At 45.0% G+C, this 14730-nt stretch overlaps 2 protein-coding genes across 6 annotated transcripts in view; one reads left to right on the top strand and one right to left on the bottom strand.

Annotated features, from left to right (window-relative positions):
- PIF1 (PIF1 5'-to-3' DNA helicase) overlaps nt 1-8621 on the top strand; it is a 41096-nt gene extending 32475 nt beyond the window's left edge. For 3 of the 5 annotated variants that reach the window (XM_040492970.1, XM_040492972.1, XM_040492968.1), the window contains 2 exons: nt 3126-3332; nt 8338-8621. In XM_040492970.1, coding sequence (XP_040348904.1) covers nt 3126-3332; nt 8338-8427 — 297 coding nt within the window. In that variant the 3' untranslated portion in view covers nt 8428-8621. Of the gene's footprint in view, nt 1-3125; nt 3333-8337 lie in introns of those variants that run through there. The other 2 variants (XM_040492975.1, XM_040492973.1) reach the window with 1 other exon arrangement.
- A 4448-nt stretch (nt 8622-13069) lies between these two features.
- Nucleotides 13070-13575, bottom strand: LOC121041833 (40S ribosomal protein S20). The gene has a single exon (XM_040492967.1). The coding sequence runs from the start codon at nt 13464-13466 to the stop codon at nt 13107-13109; it is 360 nt and encodes a 119-aa protein (XP_040348901.1). The 5' UTR covers nt 13467-13575; the 3' UTR covers nt 13070-13106.
- Nucleotides 13576-14730: the final 1155 nt, after the last annotated feature.

Raw genomic sequence — 14730 nt, 5'->3', positions numbered from 1 at the left:
TAAAAAGTGAAAAAGGATAATCTTTCAACAAATGACGCTGGGACAATTGGATTTTCATAGCTACACAAAAAAAAAGAAAGTTGACCGACACCTCATATATATGCCCAAACTAACTCAAAAGAGATGACAGACTTAAGAGTTAAAATTACAGGCAATTATTAGAATTTCTAAAAAAAATTTAAACCCTTCTTGGCTACCACTTTATTTTTTTATTATTATTTTTAATGTTTATTTTTGAGAGAGAGAGAGACAGAGCGCAAGGGGGGAGGGGTAGAGAAGGAGGGAGACACAGAATCTGAAGCAGGCTCAGGCTCTGAGCTGTTACCACAGAGCCCCACGTAGGGCTCAAACTCATGAGCCATGAGATCATGATCCAAGCCAAAGTTGGACGCTTAACCTACTGAACCACCCAGGGACCCCAGAATTTCTAAAATTAAAATTGCTGAAACTAAAGGTTTAGTGAAGATGTGAAGCAACTAGAACTTTCATACACTGCTGGTGGGAATGTAAAATAGTATAGCCACTTTGAACAACAGCTCAGCAAAACTTAAGCATAGTATTCACCTACCAAATGACGAAGCCATTCCACTTCTAGGTATTTATCCAAAAGAAATAAAAGCATTTATCTCTGTATAAAGACTTACACATAAATGTTTGTAGTAGCTTTATTTGCAATAGTCAAAACCTGGAAATAACCCAAATGTACATCAACGGGTAAATAAAAAAAATTGTTATATATCCATGTAATTGATTACTACTCCACAACAGAAATGGATCTATTAAGATATACAACCACATGGACGACTCTCAAAACAATTAAGCTGACTGAAAGAAGACAGACAAAAAAGAGTACATGTTGTATGGCTCCATTTATATAAAATTCTATAAATGCAAACTAGTCTATAGTAACTGAAAGCAGCTGAGTGGTTGCCTGGGGTGACAGTCAGCAGGGAGCTGGAGGGATTAAGGAGGGACAGGAGGAAACTTTTGTGGGGGATGGTTATGTTCATTATCTTGAATGTGATGATGGTTTCACAAATGTATATCTACATGAAAGCTTACAAATGGGGCACCTGGGTGGCTCAGTTGGTTAAGCATCTGACTCTCGATTTTGGCTCAGGTCATGATCTCAGGGTCATGAGATTGAGCCTTGCGTTGGGTTCTGCACTGACTGTGCAGAGCCTGCATGGGATTCTCTCTCCCTCCCTCCCTCTTTCTCTGTCAGTGCCCTCCTCTCACAAGTGCTCTCTTTCAAAAGGAGGGGAAAAAAAGCTTCCCAAACTGTACTTTACAATGTGCAATTTATTGTATGCCAATTACACCTTGATTAATGTTTAAAACACTATTTTTTAATGTGTATTTATTTTTGAGAGAGCACATGTGCAGCTTGGGGGGGGGGGGGCGGGCAGGAGAGGAGCCAAGAGAAAAGGAGATAGAAAATCCCAAGCAGGCTCCCTGCTGTTCCTGTGATGTCTCTGCTGCTAAATTGCTATGTGACCCCAGGCATGGTGGTAAGCCTTTCTGAGGCTTTTTTTCTGTAAAGTTCAGGAAGTAATAGAAACTACAAGTGCTTGGGGCACCTGAGTGGTTCAGTCGGGTTAAGCGGGTTAAGCATCTGTCTGCTCAGGTCATGATCTCGAGGTCCATGAGTTTGAGCCCCGCATCATGCTCTGTGCTGACAGCTCAGAGCCTGGAGCCTGCTTCAGATTCTGGGTCTCCCTCTCTGTCTGTCCCTCCCCTGCTCATGCTCTATCTCTCTCTCTCAAAAATAAATAAAGATTTTTTTTAATTTAAAAAAAAAAAAAGAAAGAAAAAGAAACTATAAGTGCTAGTTTAAGCCAAAAAGGGAATTTACTAGAAGGAAGCCTCAGAAAGTCATGGAGCCCCGTGGATCCCAGAAGACTTTTTCCTATCCCTTATCTTTATTTCTCTGATCACAGCTTTCCCTGTTTCCCCATCTACATGGTAGAAAAGAAAAGCTACCAGCTTCTGAGCTTTGTATGTTACAGGCTTAATTACTCAGGATGCTGAATTAACTCCCTGTCAATCACAGATCCAAATATAAATTCTCAGGGAAGGACTGTATTGATCCATTTGGGTTAAGGGCTCCAACATGCACCAAGGTATGGGGTCAGGCAGCAGAGCCACAAAGGATGAACCTGACTGGTCTTAAAATCTACAGATGAAGAACAGGACAAGTGCTAGGAAAGTGCTTGGTGGACAGACCACAAGAGGAGTGCCAAGAGAAACTACCAAGATAGTAGCTGGAATTCAGGACACCTGGCTTGTTCTGTACTCAGAATTGTGTCTCTCGATAGGGGCAGCGTGTATATATGTAATGTTCCAGTGAGCAGCAGTGGGAGATCAGTGGAGGAAGAAATCACTTCCAACTGGGCTGTCTAGGAAGGTTTCATGGAAGAGGTGCCAGTATCAGTTCTGTGGGGAAATTTATGCCCAGGATTTGCATGGCCTTTAAAGTTCACTAAGTGCTCGGGGCACCTGGGTGGCTCAGTCATTGAGCATCCAATTTCGGCTCAAGTCATGATATCGCAGTTTGTGAGTTCAAGCCTCACATCAGGCTCATTGCTGTCAGCACAGAGTCCACTTGGGTTCCTCTCTCCCCTCTCTCTGCCCCTCCCCTGCCTGCACACATGCTCTTGTGCTCTGTCTCTCTCAAAAATAAGCATTAAAAAAAAAGTTTACTAAGTGCTTTCGTATCCTCTCTTTACAATGTAGACCCACCTTCTCAACCTCTCCCCTGGGATTAGTAGTATTATACATCCCATTGCACAGATGGGGAAACTACCAATGAGAGACATTGATTGAGTGATTTGCCCAAGTTCACACAGCTTGACAGAGCAAGATGTCACCTCTAGTGTTTTGACTGGAGAGCCCTGACTTGCTCTCTCTCTCCAAGGCTGACTTCAAATGGAGTGTAGGGAGGAGGGAGCTTGCTGGGTAAGTGCTTAGCAGGGATTGAAAAGGGAAAAAAGTTCAGGTAGCAGCATTTCTGAGCTCCTGTGCAGAAGCCCTCTACCCTGGCTCCAAATACCCAGAGACCACCTTTGAGCTTTGCTTCAGACTCCCAGGCTGGTTTCCACTCACTCTCCTGACCCTTTATCCAGCAGCTCCAACAGGTTGGGGGAATCTTAGATTCAAAATGCCAAGAATGCCAAAGAAAGTCCTGCAGAATGCCAAAGAAACCTCAAGAGACCCACCCCAACCACCTGAGGATCAACACGAAGGATCAAAGAATGCTGCTACGGACATACACAGGTCTTGGGCTCAGTGTGTTACACACAGTACTGATTTTATTTCATATACATTGTGAGGTAGGTACTGCTACTATCCCCACTTTACAATCGTGGGAAGTATATTCATTGGCAGTTGATTCATTGTCTCAGGTTAGGTAACTGGTAAGTGGTGGATCTAAGTCTGTCTGATTACAAATGAACTAAAATCATCCTCCTAAATTGTTTCCTCTTCTCAGTTTGCCCATTTCCACCAAGCTCCCAGGCCTGAGACCTTGCCATTTCTTTCAGCTTCAGTGTCTCAGGACAGCCAGCAGCTCTGAAAGAGCTGGGGGCTCAGGACAGGTGATAGGCCATCTGCACTGATGTGGTGGGAGGCAAAGGGGGACTTGACTGTTGTGTCAACCATGGGTTTAATGTGGCTACTAACTTCTCTTTTTCAGTAATCTCTACACCCACTGTGGGGCTCGAACTCAGGACCCCAAGATCAAGAGACGCATGCTCCACCAACTGAGCCAGCCAGGCGCCCCCGTTGCTAACTAACTTTTAATCCCGACTTTTGAAGAGTTAATGTAATTGGTGGGTTGCATGTCCTGCAGGTTAAGAGCAAGGAATCAGAGATCAGAGATACTTGGGTTCCAGTCCTGTCCTGGCTTCCCTACTTTCCTGCTGTGTGATCTTGGAGCAGCTTCTAAACCTCTCTGAGTCACAGCTGCCTCATCTAGAACAGGGATAACAAACCCCAACCTCTTGGGTTAGAATGTTATGGGGAGATGGGTTCCAGTAGAGATGGGCAAGGCTCAGGTTGTTTTAAGCAGCACACTTACTCTATCCATCCCTCTAACCGAAGCTATTTTACTTCAAAACATTTAAAAAATATATTCAGGGCCCTGGGCGGCTCAGTCAGTTAAGCATCCAATTCTTGGTTTCAGCTCAGGTCATGATCTCATGTTTGTGGGTTCGAGCCCCACATCGGGCTCCGTGCTGACAGTGTGGAGCCTGCTTGAGATTCTTTCTCTCCCTCTCTTTGCTCCTCCCTTGCTCACTCTGTCTCTCCCTCAAAAATAAACTTAAAAAAAATTGTTTTAAATTAAAAATATACTCAACTTTGTCAGATGGTTAAATCCTTTTTTTTTAAGTAATCTGTACACCCAATGTTGGGCTCGAACTCAGGACCCTAAGGTCAAGAGTTGCATGCTCAGCCAACTGAGTCATCCAGATGCCCCCATGGTTAAATCTTTTTGATGCCTGCTTAGATTTAATTTGTCTGGAATGTTCTTCCAGTAAGTCCACATGTGAGCCTCAATGAGCCCCTGGACTCAAAGCAGCCTGTAGAATCAACTAAACCTGTATCTCAATGCCCCCTCTGAGCTTTTCTCATGCTAATGTGCATTGTGGGCCTCCCAGAATAGTGTTAAGGGGTGGAAGGGGAGTAATGGAACTTACTTCCTACAGCACCTACTAATACCTCTTCTCTGGGAAGGCAGCCACTGCCTGCCATTCATATTGGGTGGGCTTTTCCTTAATCTGTCCCCAGCTAGCCTCCCATTTCCAGCCTGAGAGACAAATGTCCTATCAAATCCCACTTTCTTCTCTGTCCTGCCCCTGGTGCCCTCCACCCAGGGCCCAGGTATCACTGTCCCTCCTTCCTACTCCCCTCCCACAAAGCTCTGCAAGGCTCAGTGCTGTCTCTTTCCCGACCCCTAAGGCCCTGCACTTGTCACCTCTTGATGACCCTTGATCTAGCTCCCACCAGGGTCCTAACAACCTGTGGACCCAATTCTACTTCTTGCCTTGCTCCTTAGAGCTCCTCTCTGTTCACCTGACACTCCAGCCAAACAAGGCTCTGCATACTCTGAGTTTTTCTATGCCCATGTCCTTTCCTCTGCCTGGAATGCCCCAACTACCCATCATCAGGGTCCAGCTCTGGTGCTGTGGCCTCCCATTCTGCTTGGGCATAGTTCTTTGTGCTTGAGGCTGCTTCACTGCTGGTGAGGTCCAATGTTGAAGAGATGTGCACCCTGCTACTAGGAGACAGGACTGAGGGGGTTCCTGCAGGGTTACACCCCAGGCTAGGCTTTTTCTGCCATTCACTTGGAAAGGAAGCCCTCCAGGGGCTACATTTTCCTGGGAAGACAACTGTCTAGAGCTCACACACTACAGACCCTTCTCAGCTAGGTCCCCTGTCCTGGGGAGCCATCCACTCTGGAAGTCTCTGGTTCATTCCCACTCTATCTCTCAGATCCTTCCCAATGTCATTCCACAATTCCTTGTACTACCACCTGGACAAAGTTTGAGGCAGAAAGGGCCTCCAGGATTATCCATCCAGGGGACCCACAAAAGCCTCAGAAGGTCCTTCACGTCCCCAACTGTGTGCACAACTCTGTGTGTGTTCTGAACACACAGAGACACCACCTAAATCTCAGGGATGTCCAAGATCCAAATGACATACAGAACAACTTATCTGTTGAGCTCCTCATTATATAGGTGTTAATATACATAAGGCTCTTAGGACTGTACCTGGTACATTTCTTTTAAGTTTGTTTGTTTGTTTATTGGGTGTGTGTGTCGGGGGGGGGGTAACAGAGAGAGAGGGGGAGAAAGAGAAGCCCAAGTAGGTTCTGTGCTGTCAGTGCAGAGCCTGATGTGGGGCTTGAGCCCGCAAACCATGAGTTTATGACCTGAGCTGAAATCAAGAGTCAGATGCTTAGCTGACTGAGCCACCCAGGCGCCCCAGTACCTGGTACATTTTAAGCACTCTCTAAGGTATGAGTTGGCCCACAGCCTGTTTTTGCAAATGAAGTTTTATTGGAACACTGCTATGCCTTTTTTTTGTATTGTCTATGGCTGCTTTCCCACTATGGCTACAAGGGCAGATTTGCATGCAGATGTAACTGTATAGCTCACAATGTCCATGAAGAATTGGCTGCCGTTACAGGTAAACAACAGCAGGCCCTAAGGCACGCAGCTAGTAACCTGGGGCTTGAATCTGTCTGTTCAAGGATCCTGTAACACACCTCTGTGCTTCTTCACTCACCTTAACACACAGTACTCATTCATTCATTCAGCAAGGGTTCAAGGATCCCCTTCTGTGTCCTCTAGGCTGAGCTATTGGGAGGAACGGTTGGGACAGGGGTTTGAAGCTGACCTTATAGATTTGAAGAATGACCTCACTCTGCCTCCAGGGCCCTAAGTGACTAGTCCTGAGTGCCTTCTTTTTGTCTGTCGAATACAAAAATATTCTTCCTACCTCAGGACCTTTGTATGTGTTGGCTTAGCTGGCTCTTTCCTGTCGTTCAGGTTCTAGCTCAGATACCACCACCCTGGGTATTAAAACTCCTGGGCTCCAGTCACTCTTTATTCTCACGGGGCACTTACCACCATGTGAAATATTTTGTTTACTTGTTTTTTGTTGGTCTTCCTAAGCATAATGTGAGGTTTATCTCATTCATTGCTACAGCCTAGTGCCTAGAACAGTGCCTGACCCACTGGGCTTTCATGGTATTCAATAATTGTTTACTAAATTAGTGAAATGACTCCTGGACAGGGTGTCAGGCAATGTGGCTTCTCTTCCTGGCTCTGTAAACCCACTCACTGAGCCACATTTCCCTTCTCTGGGCCTCAGTTGCCTCCTATGTAAGGTGGAATGTGAGGGTTGGGTGAGAAGCCCCTAATCTTTTGGTTTGAACATTTTATGATTTAAAAACATTTGCCAGGGACCTGCTCTTGGTAGGTTTGGTGGTAAAGGCTGTATTTGACTGTGAGCCTAAGTCCCAGCCCAGGCCCTGGGGACAGATGAGAAAGTCTCTACTGAGGGATAAGGGAAGGAGGAGGTGGGGGGAGGGGTGAATAGGAGGAGGGGGAGACCCAGAATCAGTCAGGCAGGGAAGGCTCTGAGAGCTGCAGGCCAGAAGCCAAGGAGGAAGTGCACAGAAAAGGGAGGCAGACGAAGGAGAGGGAGGATATGGGTTGTGGGGAGAGCTTCTTTCACTTTTTAGCCCACGAGCTTCAGAGTTGTTTGAAATTTGTATAACAAATATGCATTATTTTTGCAACTGGAAAAATTAAGATGTACATGCCCTTTGACCCAGTAATTCCATTTCTAGGAAATCCCTGCAGATAGAGGCATGTGTGAAATGACCCATGTACAAGGCTATTCACAGCAGCCTTGTTTGAAATAGCAAAATACTGGAAACAATCTAAGTTTCCATCAAAAGGGAACAGACAGGCTAGATAAACCAGAGCACATCTCGAAAATGGAACAGTATAAAGATGTCAAAAGCAAGAGCCTAGCAAGTCTGTACGTGCTGACGTAGAATAATCTCCAAAATCTGTTAAGTAGAAGAAACAAGGTACAGAACGACGTATCCAACATGCTGCCATTTATATGAAAAACTATACACACAAATGTTTAGAAATGCTCAGAATATCTCTGGAACATGTGCCAGTTGCTAGGGGATAGGATTGGGGGGAGAGACTCAATGTTCAATATTCTTTTTATAAAGTTGAGGTAAAATTCACATAACATGAAATGAACCATTTGAACCATTTTATTAAAAAATTTTTTTAAATGTTTATTTATTTATTTTTGAGAGAGAGAGAGAGACAGAATGCAAGCAGGGGAGGGGCAGAGAGAGAGAAGGAGACACAGAATCTGAAAAAGGTTCCAGGCTCTGAGCTGTCAGCACAGAGCCTGACGCAAAGCTCAAACTCCCGGACAGTGAGATCATGACCTGAGGTGAAGTCGGGCGCTTAACCGACTGAACCACCCGGGTGCCCCCATTTGAACCATTTTAAAGTGTGCATTTTCCATATAGTCCAACCATCACCTCAATGTAGTTCCACATTTTCATCGCCCTGAAAAGAACCCCCCCCATATGCACTAGCAGTCCTTTCCCATCTCCTCTCCCCCAGCCCCTAGCAGCCACTAATCTGCTCTCTGGCTCTATGCATTTGCCCATTCTGGGTATCTCATATAAATGGAATCATACAGTATGTGACCTTTTGTGTCTGGCTTCTTTCACTTAGAATGTTTTTGAGGTTCATCCATGCTGATTCTCGTCATGGCTTTTATTTTCCACTTTAGGGATGTACCACACCTTGTTTATCTGTTCATCAGTTGGTGGAGAGTCGGGCTGTCTCCACTTTTTGGCTATCAGGAATACCACTGCTATGAAGACTCATGTACAGGTTTTGGCTTGAATACCTGTTTTCAATTCTTTGGGGTACGTATCTAGGAGTGCAACTGTTGGGTCATATGGTAATTGAAGAACTGAAAACTGTTTTCAGTATTCTTTTGTACCTTGTGAATTTTATGCCATGAGCCCCATGAGCAAATATCAGCACTTCCCCCACCCCAGAAAAGAAAAAAAAAAAAAAAAAAAAAAAAGAAGGTGTACATAATGGGAAAAAAATAAAGCATATTGTAAAAATGCAAAGGGTTATTGTTAGGTAAGGAGTGAGCAAATATTTATCTAGATGATTTCTGAAAGAAAAATGCATTTTGAACTTAGACCTCAATTCAAATTCCACTGCTCTGTTTCATTCTAGTTCTGGGTATGGTGTACAGGAAGACTTAGCATCAAATCCCAGGTCTGACTGTTATAGCTGTGCATCACTATACAGGTTACTTAACCTCTCTGTGCCTCAAATGTAAAATAAGGAGAAAGCATCTACCTGGCCAGCTGTGATGTGTTATGCCTGGGCCTATGCCTGCCCCACAGCTGGTTGTGGCCTTACACTTGCAGAGTGCAGGAGACAATCTCTTCTCTCTTGGGATCACTGTTCTCTACAGCCCCTTTCACATAAGATGCTCTGATTCCCCACATGCTCAAGGAACTCTTAGAGGCCTGGCCTGCTGAGCAGTCCTCCTCCCACAATTTCATCATCTCTAAAGCCAAACCTCTCAAAAGAGGGGCCAAACAAGGTGTGAGGGGACAGGAGTCAAGGTCAGGGGCTGGGAAAGGGGCCTGCTGTCTGCCTAGGACCTCCCAGGGACAGGGAGCATGGGTTTGCTTTATGGAGCCATGGAGCCCAGGGCCATATAGGTGGAGGAGTTGGGTGGAGACACAGGGAGACAGAATTTGGGTTTACCTGGAGGAACAACTTTTTAATCGACAGGACATAATGCCAAGCATGGTGTTAAATAAGCACTGTTACATGATTCCACACAAAGTGTCCTCATTTCACAGATGAGGAAACTGAGGCTCAGAGTCCTTTGTCACTGTGCCCAAAATGACAAAATGTAAAGTGCAGCAAGATGTGAACCCAGGCCTGTCTCAATCTAGAACTTGGAAGCTTAGCGTCTGTGCTAAGGGGTCAATGGCCAAGCACGTGACAAATGTGAATGATCACTAATCATCACGTGATAACAATATTGCTGTAAGTAGAGCTGGAGGTGGAGCAATGCAGTGAGCAGTTTGAGGTGGAGGGTATGAGTTGCTTCTTCCCAAGTTCAGGCAGAGGCTGGATTAGCTTTTGGTAGAGATTCAAGTGTTTGATACAATCGACTAGATTTGAGTCCTGGGTTCTAATTGTGAAGGTATGAGATTCCCAAGATCTGTCCCCAGAGATTTAGCTGTAGTTGTTTTCATATGGTTCCCAGGAATGTGTCTTTTTCCAAAGACGATTCAGGTCTGCAGCCACATGTGAGGTCCCCTGGCTTGCATGACCTCTAGGGTCCCTTCTAACGTCGATTCCATGATCTGCAATGCCTTAACACCCATGACGGGGAAAGCATTCCTTTGGGCAAAGCATTGCCCTCTCCTCCTACAGCCTTCTTAAATTCCTAAGGCCCTAGAGAAAATGAGTGCAGCAAGCTTTTGGGAAGGCAAAAAAGATAGCAAAGATGGAGGGCACAGAAGCCTCACTGTCACTTTCAGTGGTGACGTGATGCCAGCTCACCTTCCTTCCTTGGCCCGCTCTACTCCACCCCATGCAGAGCCCCAAAACTGTCACGTGCCCTACTGGACCCCAGTCAAGTGCAACCATTCCTACTTTCAGCCCCTTGCTCTCTCTCTGAAACTGCCCAGTGGGGTCAGCTTCCCAGGCATATCAGACAATTCTGCAGAGTTTGTCTGGTCCACAGGGTCCTCTCCCAGCTTCTAGGAGGCCAGTGGCAGGCAGGGAGGCAGTCCAGAGAGGCATTCTCAATGACCTTTGGTTCCCTGGGAAGGACTCAAAGCCGGTAAAAGTTTAGCAAGTACCATGTAATCATTGCCAAAACTCTTTTTTTTTTTTTTAAAACATAGACTTTCTGGGTAATAAAATTTGAGGACTCTACAAGAAATTACCTTTGATTAGTTTTGTTTTTTCTCAAACAGAAAATGTCTATGCCACCTGCTTTTGGCATTAAATAGAAAGTATGAATTCAGTACCATACTGTGTGACCTTAGGGGATTTCAGCTGCTGAACCTCAGTTTCCCCATCTGCAAAGGCCACTGGCCAGTGGTCTGGTAGAAACTGGTGCTGGGGCAGGGGCTCTGGCTGCTGAAAGGGAGGATGTTAAGTCGGGAGCCCAGAGCACAGCTTAGGAAACTGTGGTCTGCCAAGACACCCCTTTTGGGTTTCTGATCATTATTTTTTAATCTTCTGCTTTCCTTGCAGGTTCCTGGCATCCCGTTCTCTCTCCCATCTTAGGAGAAGAAACGTAGTCATTGACATATTAGTATAAAAGTACTTCTCTCAGGGATTTTTCCATGGTAACCCAAGCCTTCCATTCATTCAATGTTCATTACTGAACCCCTTCTACAAGGACTTGGGCTGGGTCCTAAGGATTCAGAGATACAAAAACAAACAAACAAGCAAACAAAAAAAATCATCCCTGTCCTCAGGGATGATGTCCTCCCCTAATTTTCAGCCATGTGGGGATGGAAGAAATAGCTTTTTTTTTTTTTTTTTTTTTTTGGAAGTGAGGGAGATGCTGCTCTTTGGTTTGAAGTGAAGTTCTAGGTTCTATTCCTTTGCTGATTTTATAACCTCTCCTCCTGTTGCCCTATAGCTCTGAGACCATCAGAGAACTTCCAGAACCAGGATTTCACTTAGCACTCATGCGAGCCTGGGTAATACTCATGAAAGCCAAAGGCATCTCTAGTTTTACTATGAGAAAACTAAGTCTTAGAAAGTAAACTACCTGCCCATGTCATACAGGTTGCTATTGTCGCCTGGATTCAAACCTAGATCTTCTGGCACAGGTATTTTGGGAATACTGTTTGCCTTGGATTTGAACCTATGATACATGTTACTATGTGGCCCAGAGTAAAGGAGGCAAGAGGAGAAAGAGAGAGCTCAGGCACTTAGGGCTGAAATGACCCGATCTCTGGTCCTGATCTGCACCACTCTGACCTTGGCCTTCAAACTAGCAGTAGGACCAGCAGCAATAATCACAACCCCCAAGAATTTACCATGAAGTTATTTGTCTTATGTAACGCATCCCTGAAGTTGTGGATTAGTTTCCCCATTTTACAGATGAATTGATTGATGCTTAGCTGGGAACTTGTCCAAGGTCACCAAATCAGAATCCCATCATAGGGCTGCTTCATGCTTCTTGTACCACCCATGCCATCCACCAGTAGCTAGGCAAGTTCCCCCAATACTTCTGAGCCCCTGCTTTCTAATCTATAACTAGGGATAGCAGGAACAATGCAAGGACTGTATGAGAAGGCATATTCACTGCCTAGGGTAGGAAGAAGCAGGTACTTTATAAATGACAGCATCCTGCTCCCTTCCCTTCCTGAGACCTCTTGCACCCAAGTGGAGTTTAAACCTATAAATGCCAAAAAATACACCTCAGATACATCCTAGTCTTTGGGCCTCAAGGTCACCTTCTTTACATGCCTTATTACTCAGGCTTTCCTGATGGTAGGGGAGGTGGAGTTAGAATAGGAGGCCTGCTTGGCAGTAGCCAGGCCCACCCTCAGGATGCTAGATCCCAGGCAGTGTTTCTCAAGAGGGAGGACATCTGACTCTTTTCCTTACCCTAAGAATGAAACAAATGATAATGTCTGTACAGTAGATCAGAGAGAAGGGGCCACAGCTGTCAGATAACCTGGAGGCCCCAGGAATGGCCCAGTACCATTTCCACAAAGGTTTATTGAACACCTACTACTGCAAATGCCCACCACTCATGGAGCTCTCTGTTGGAGGCCAGGTGGCTGCAGAGATCCAGGGTGGGGGGCTCTATTCACTTAGCAGGGTTTGTGAACACTTCTCAGAGTCAGAGATTTTCCCATGTGGTAGGTAAGACTGAAAGACAAGGGATTCCCAGGATTTCCAGGCTCACGAGGACACAGAGAAGGCACTCTGAGAACATTCAGGAAGGTCAGGAAGTTGGGAAAGCGGGGTGGTTCCAGGCAAAGAGAACAGAAATGTGAGAAGTTTAGAGGTGATGTGGAGAGGATGGGAACGCTGAAAAGGCTACTAGACTCTGGGCTACTAGGGCACAGTTGGGTAAGACAGAGAAAGAAGGCAGTCTGCCAGAGTTGTACACCCCGAACTCCTCTTTTCAGCCCCATCTGCATCAACCCCAAGTTAGCATCAATGGGTACTCATGCCAGGCTGGGTAGAAGCTTTGCATTTGTATGATCTCCAAATTGCTTTGGGGCCAGACAGTCTTCCAATCCTGGGGTTATTGAGGATATACAGAGGAATAAGTTGCTGTCCCTAAAGTGCTTAAGGTCTGGGGGTGCCTGGTTGGCTCAGTCAGAAGAGCATGTGGCTCTTAATCTTGGGATTCTGAATTTGAGCCCACATTGGGTGTAGAGGTTGCTTAAAAATAAAATCTTTTTTTTTTTAATTTTTTTTATTTTTATTTTATTTTATTTTTTTAACTGATAACCAATTTATTAAAAGGCGGATTTAAGCATCTGCAATGGTGACTTCCACCTCAACTCCTGGCTCAATACTGATGGAAGTAATCTGTTTAACAATCTCAGACGGACTGTGCAAATCAATGAGCCGCTTGTGGATCCTCATCTGAAAACGATCCCAAGTCTTAGAGCCTTCACCACAAGGAGTTTTTCTTGTAGTGATTCTCAGAGTCTTGGTGGGCATCCGAACCGGTCCTTTCACTTTGAGATTCTTTTCCTTGGCGCCTCTGATCAAGTCGGCACACACCTTCTCCAAAGATTTTACGTTGCGGCTGGTTAGAGTGATTCTAATTCGGTGAATCGCCACCTCCGGTTCCACGGGGGTCTTCCCGGTGTCTTTAAAAGCCATGGCTGCGGCGCGGCTTCCTGACCGACTTGTTCCTCGGCGAGAGCGAACAGCGGTGAGTTCGGAGCAGGCGCGGGGGCCTCCAAAGCACCGCTCCGGCTGCGACCGCGTCTTCCTCCAAAAATAAAATCTTTAAGGGGAGCTGGGTGGCTCAGTTGGTTAAGCGGCGGATTTCAGCTCAGGTCATGATCTTGCAGTTTGTGAATTCGAGCCCCACATCGGGCTCTGTGCTGACAGTTCAGAACCTGGAGCCTGCTTCAGTTTCTGTGTTTCCCTCTTTGTCTGCTCCTAACCCATTTGTGCTCTCTCTCTGCTTCTCAAAAAAAAAAAAAAAAAAAAAAAAAAAGTTAAAAATAAATAAATAAAATCTTTTAAAAAATGTGCTTAAGCTCTGGTCACACAGAAAACTTTCTGAGGCATTAAGAATCCTTGTATAAGGTGTTTCTTAAGAAGGCAAAAAAAGAAAAAAATAGAAATCATGCAAATGTCTAATAACAAGAGATGAAATTCTGGCATACCTAATAGCGGTTAAGCAATTATTAGAAATTATGACTAAAGACTGGTGCCTGGCTGGCTTAGTTGGTAGAGCATGCGACTCTTAATGTCAGGGTTGTGAGTTTGAGCCCCACGTTGGGTGTGGTGCCTAACTTGAAAAAAAAAATTATGACTAAAGAACTTAAAAAGAAACATTCATGACAAATTTAAGGGGGGGGGGAAGGAGTATTCAGACTATTTGGCAATTTTGATTTTTAAAATATGCACAAAGAGACTAGAGGGAAATAATAATCTTGTTCTCCAGATTTCAAATTGTTTTCTAAACTATTATGTAGCTTCTAACTGTCCAACGATAAGCATGTATTGTTCTTATCATCATGAAAGTAATAAAGATTATTTAAATAATCATCAGTCTCTCATATCCTGGAAAAATACAGTGATGGGGGTCAATTGTGGACCCCGTTTTGTTTTGTTTAGTTTTAAGTAATCTCCACACCCAACATGGGGCTCAAACTCAGGACCCTGAGATCAAGAGTCACATGCTCCACTAACTGAGCCAGCCTAGTGCCCATTTGTTATTTCTCTGGGCCTCAGCATCCTCATCTATAAAATGAAGACCTGAGGACAAGATGAGAATCCCTTCCTCTTTGAAAAATTCAAACTTTCTTTTTTTATTTGAGAGTGAGAGAGAAAGTGTGTGTGTGTGTGCACACAAAGAACCAAGGAGGGGGCAGAGGGGCAAAGGCAGGGGAGAGAGAAAGAATCTTAAGCA

This window comes from Herpailurus yagouaroundi, unplaced genomic scaffold (genome assembly GCF_014898765.1).
Source record: "Herpailurus yagouaroundi ecotype Mexico unplaced genomic scaffold, PumYag 184, whole genome shotgun sequence".
Lineage (NCBI taxonomy): Eukaryota > Metazoa > Chordata > Mammalia > Carnivora > Felidae > Herpailurus > Herpailurus yagouaroundi.
This window is presented reverse-complemented; position numbering and strand designations above follow the sequence as displayed.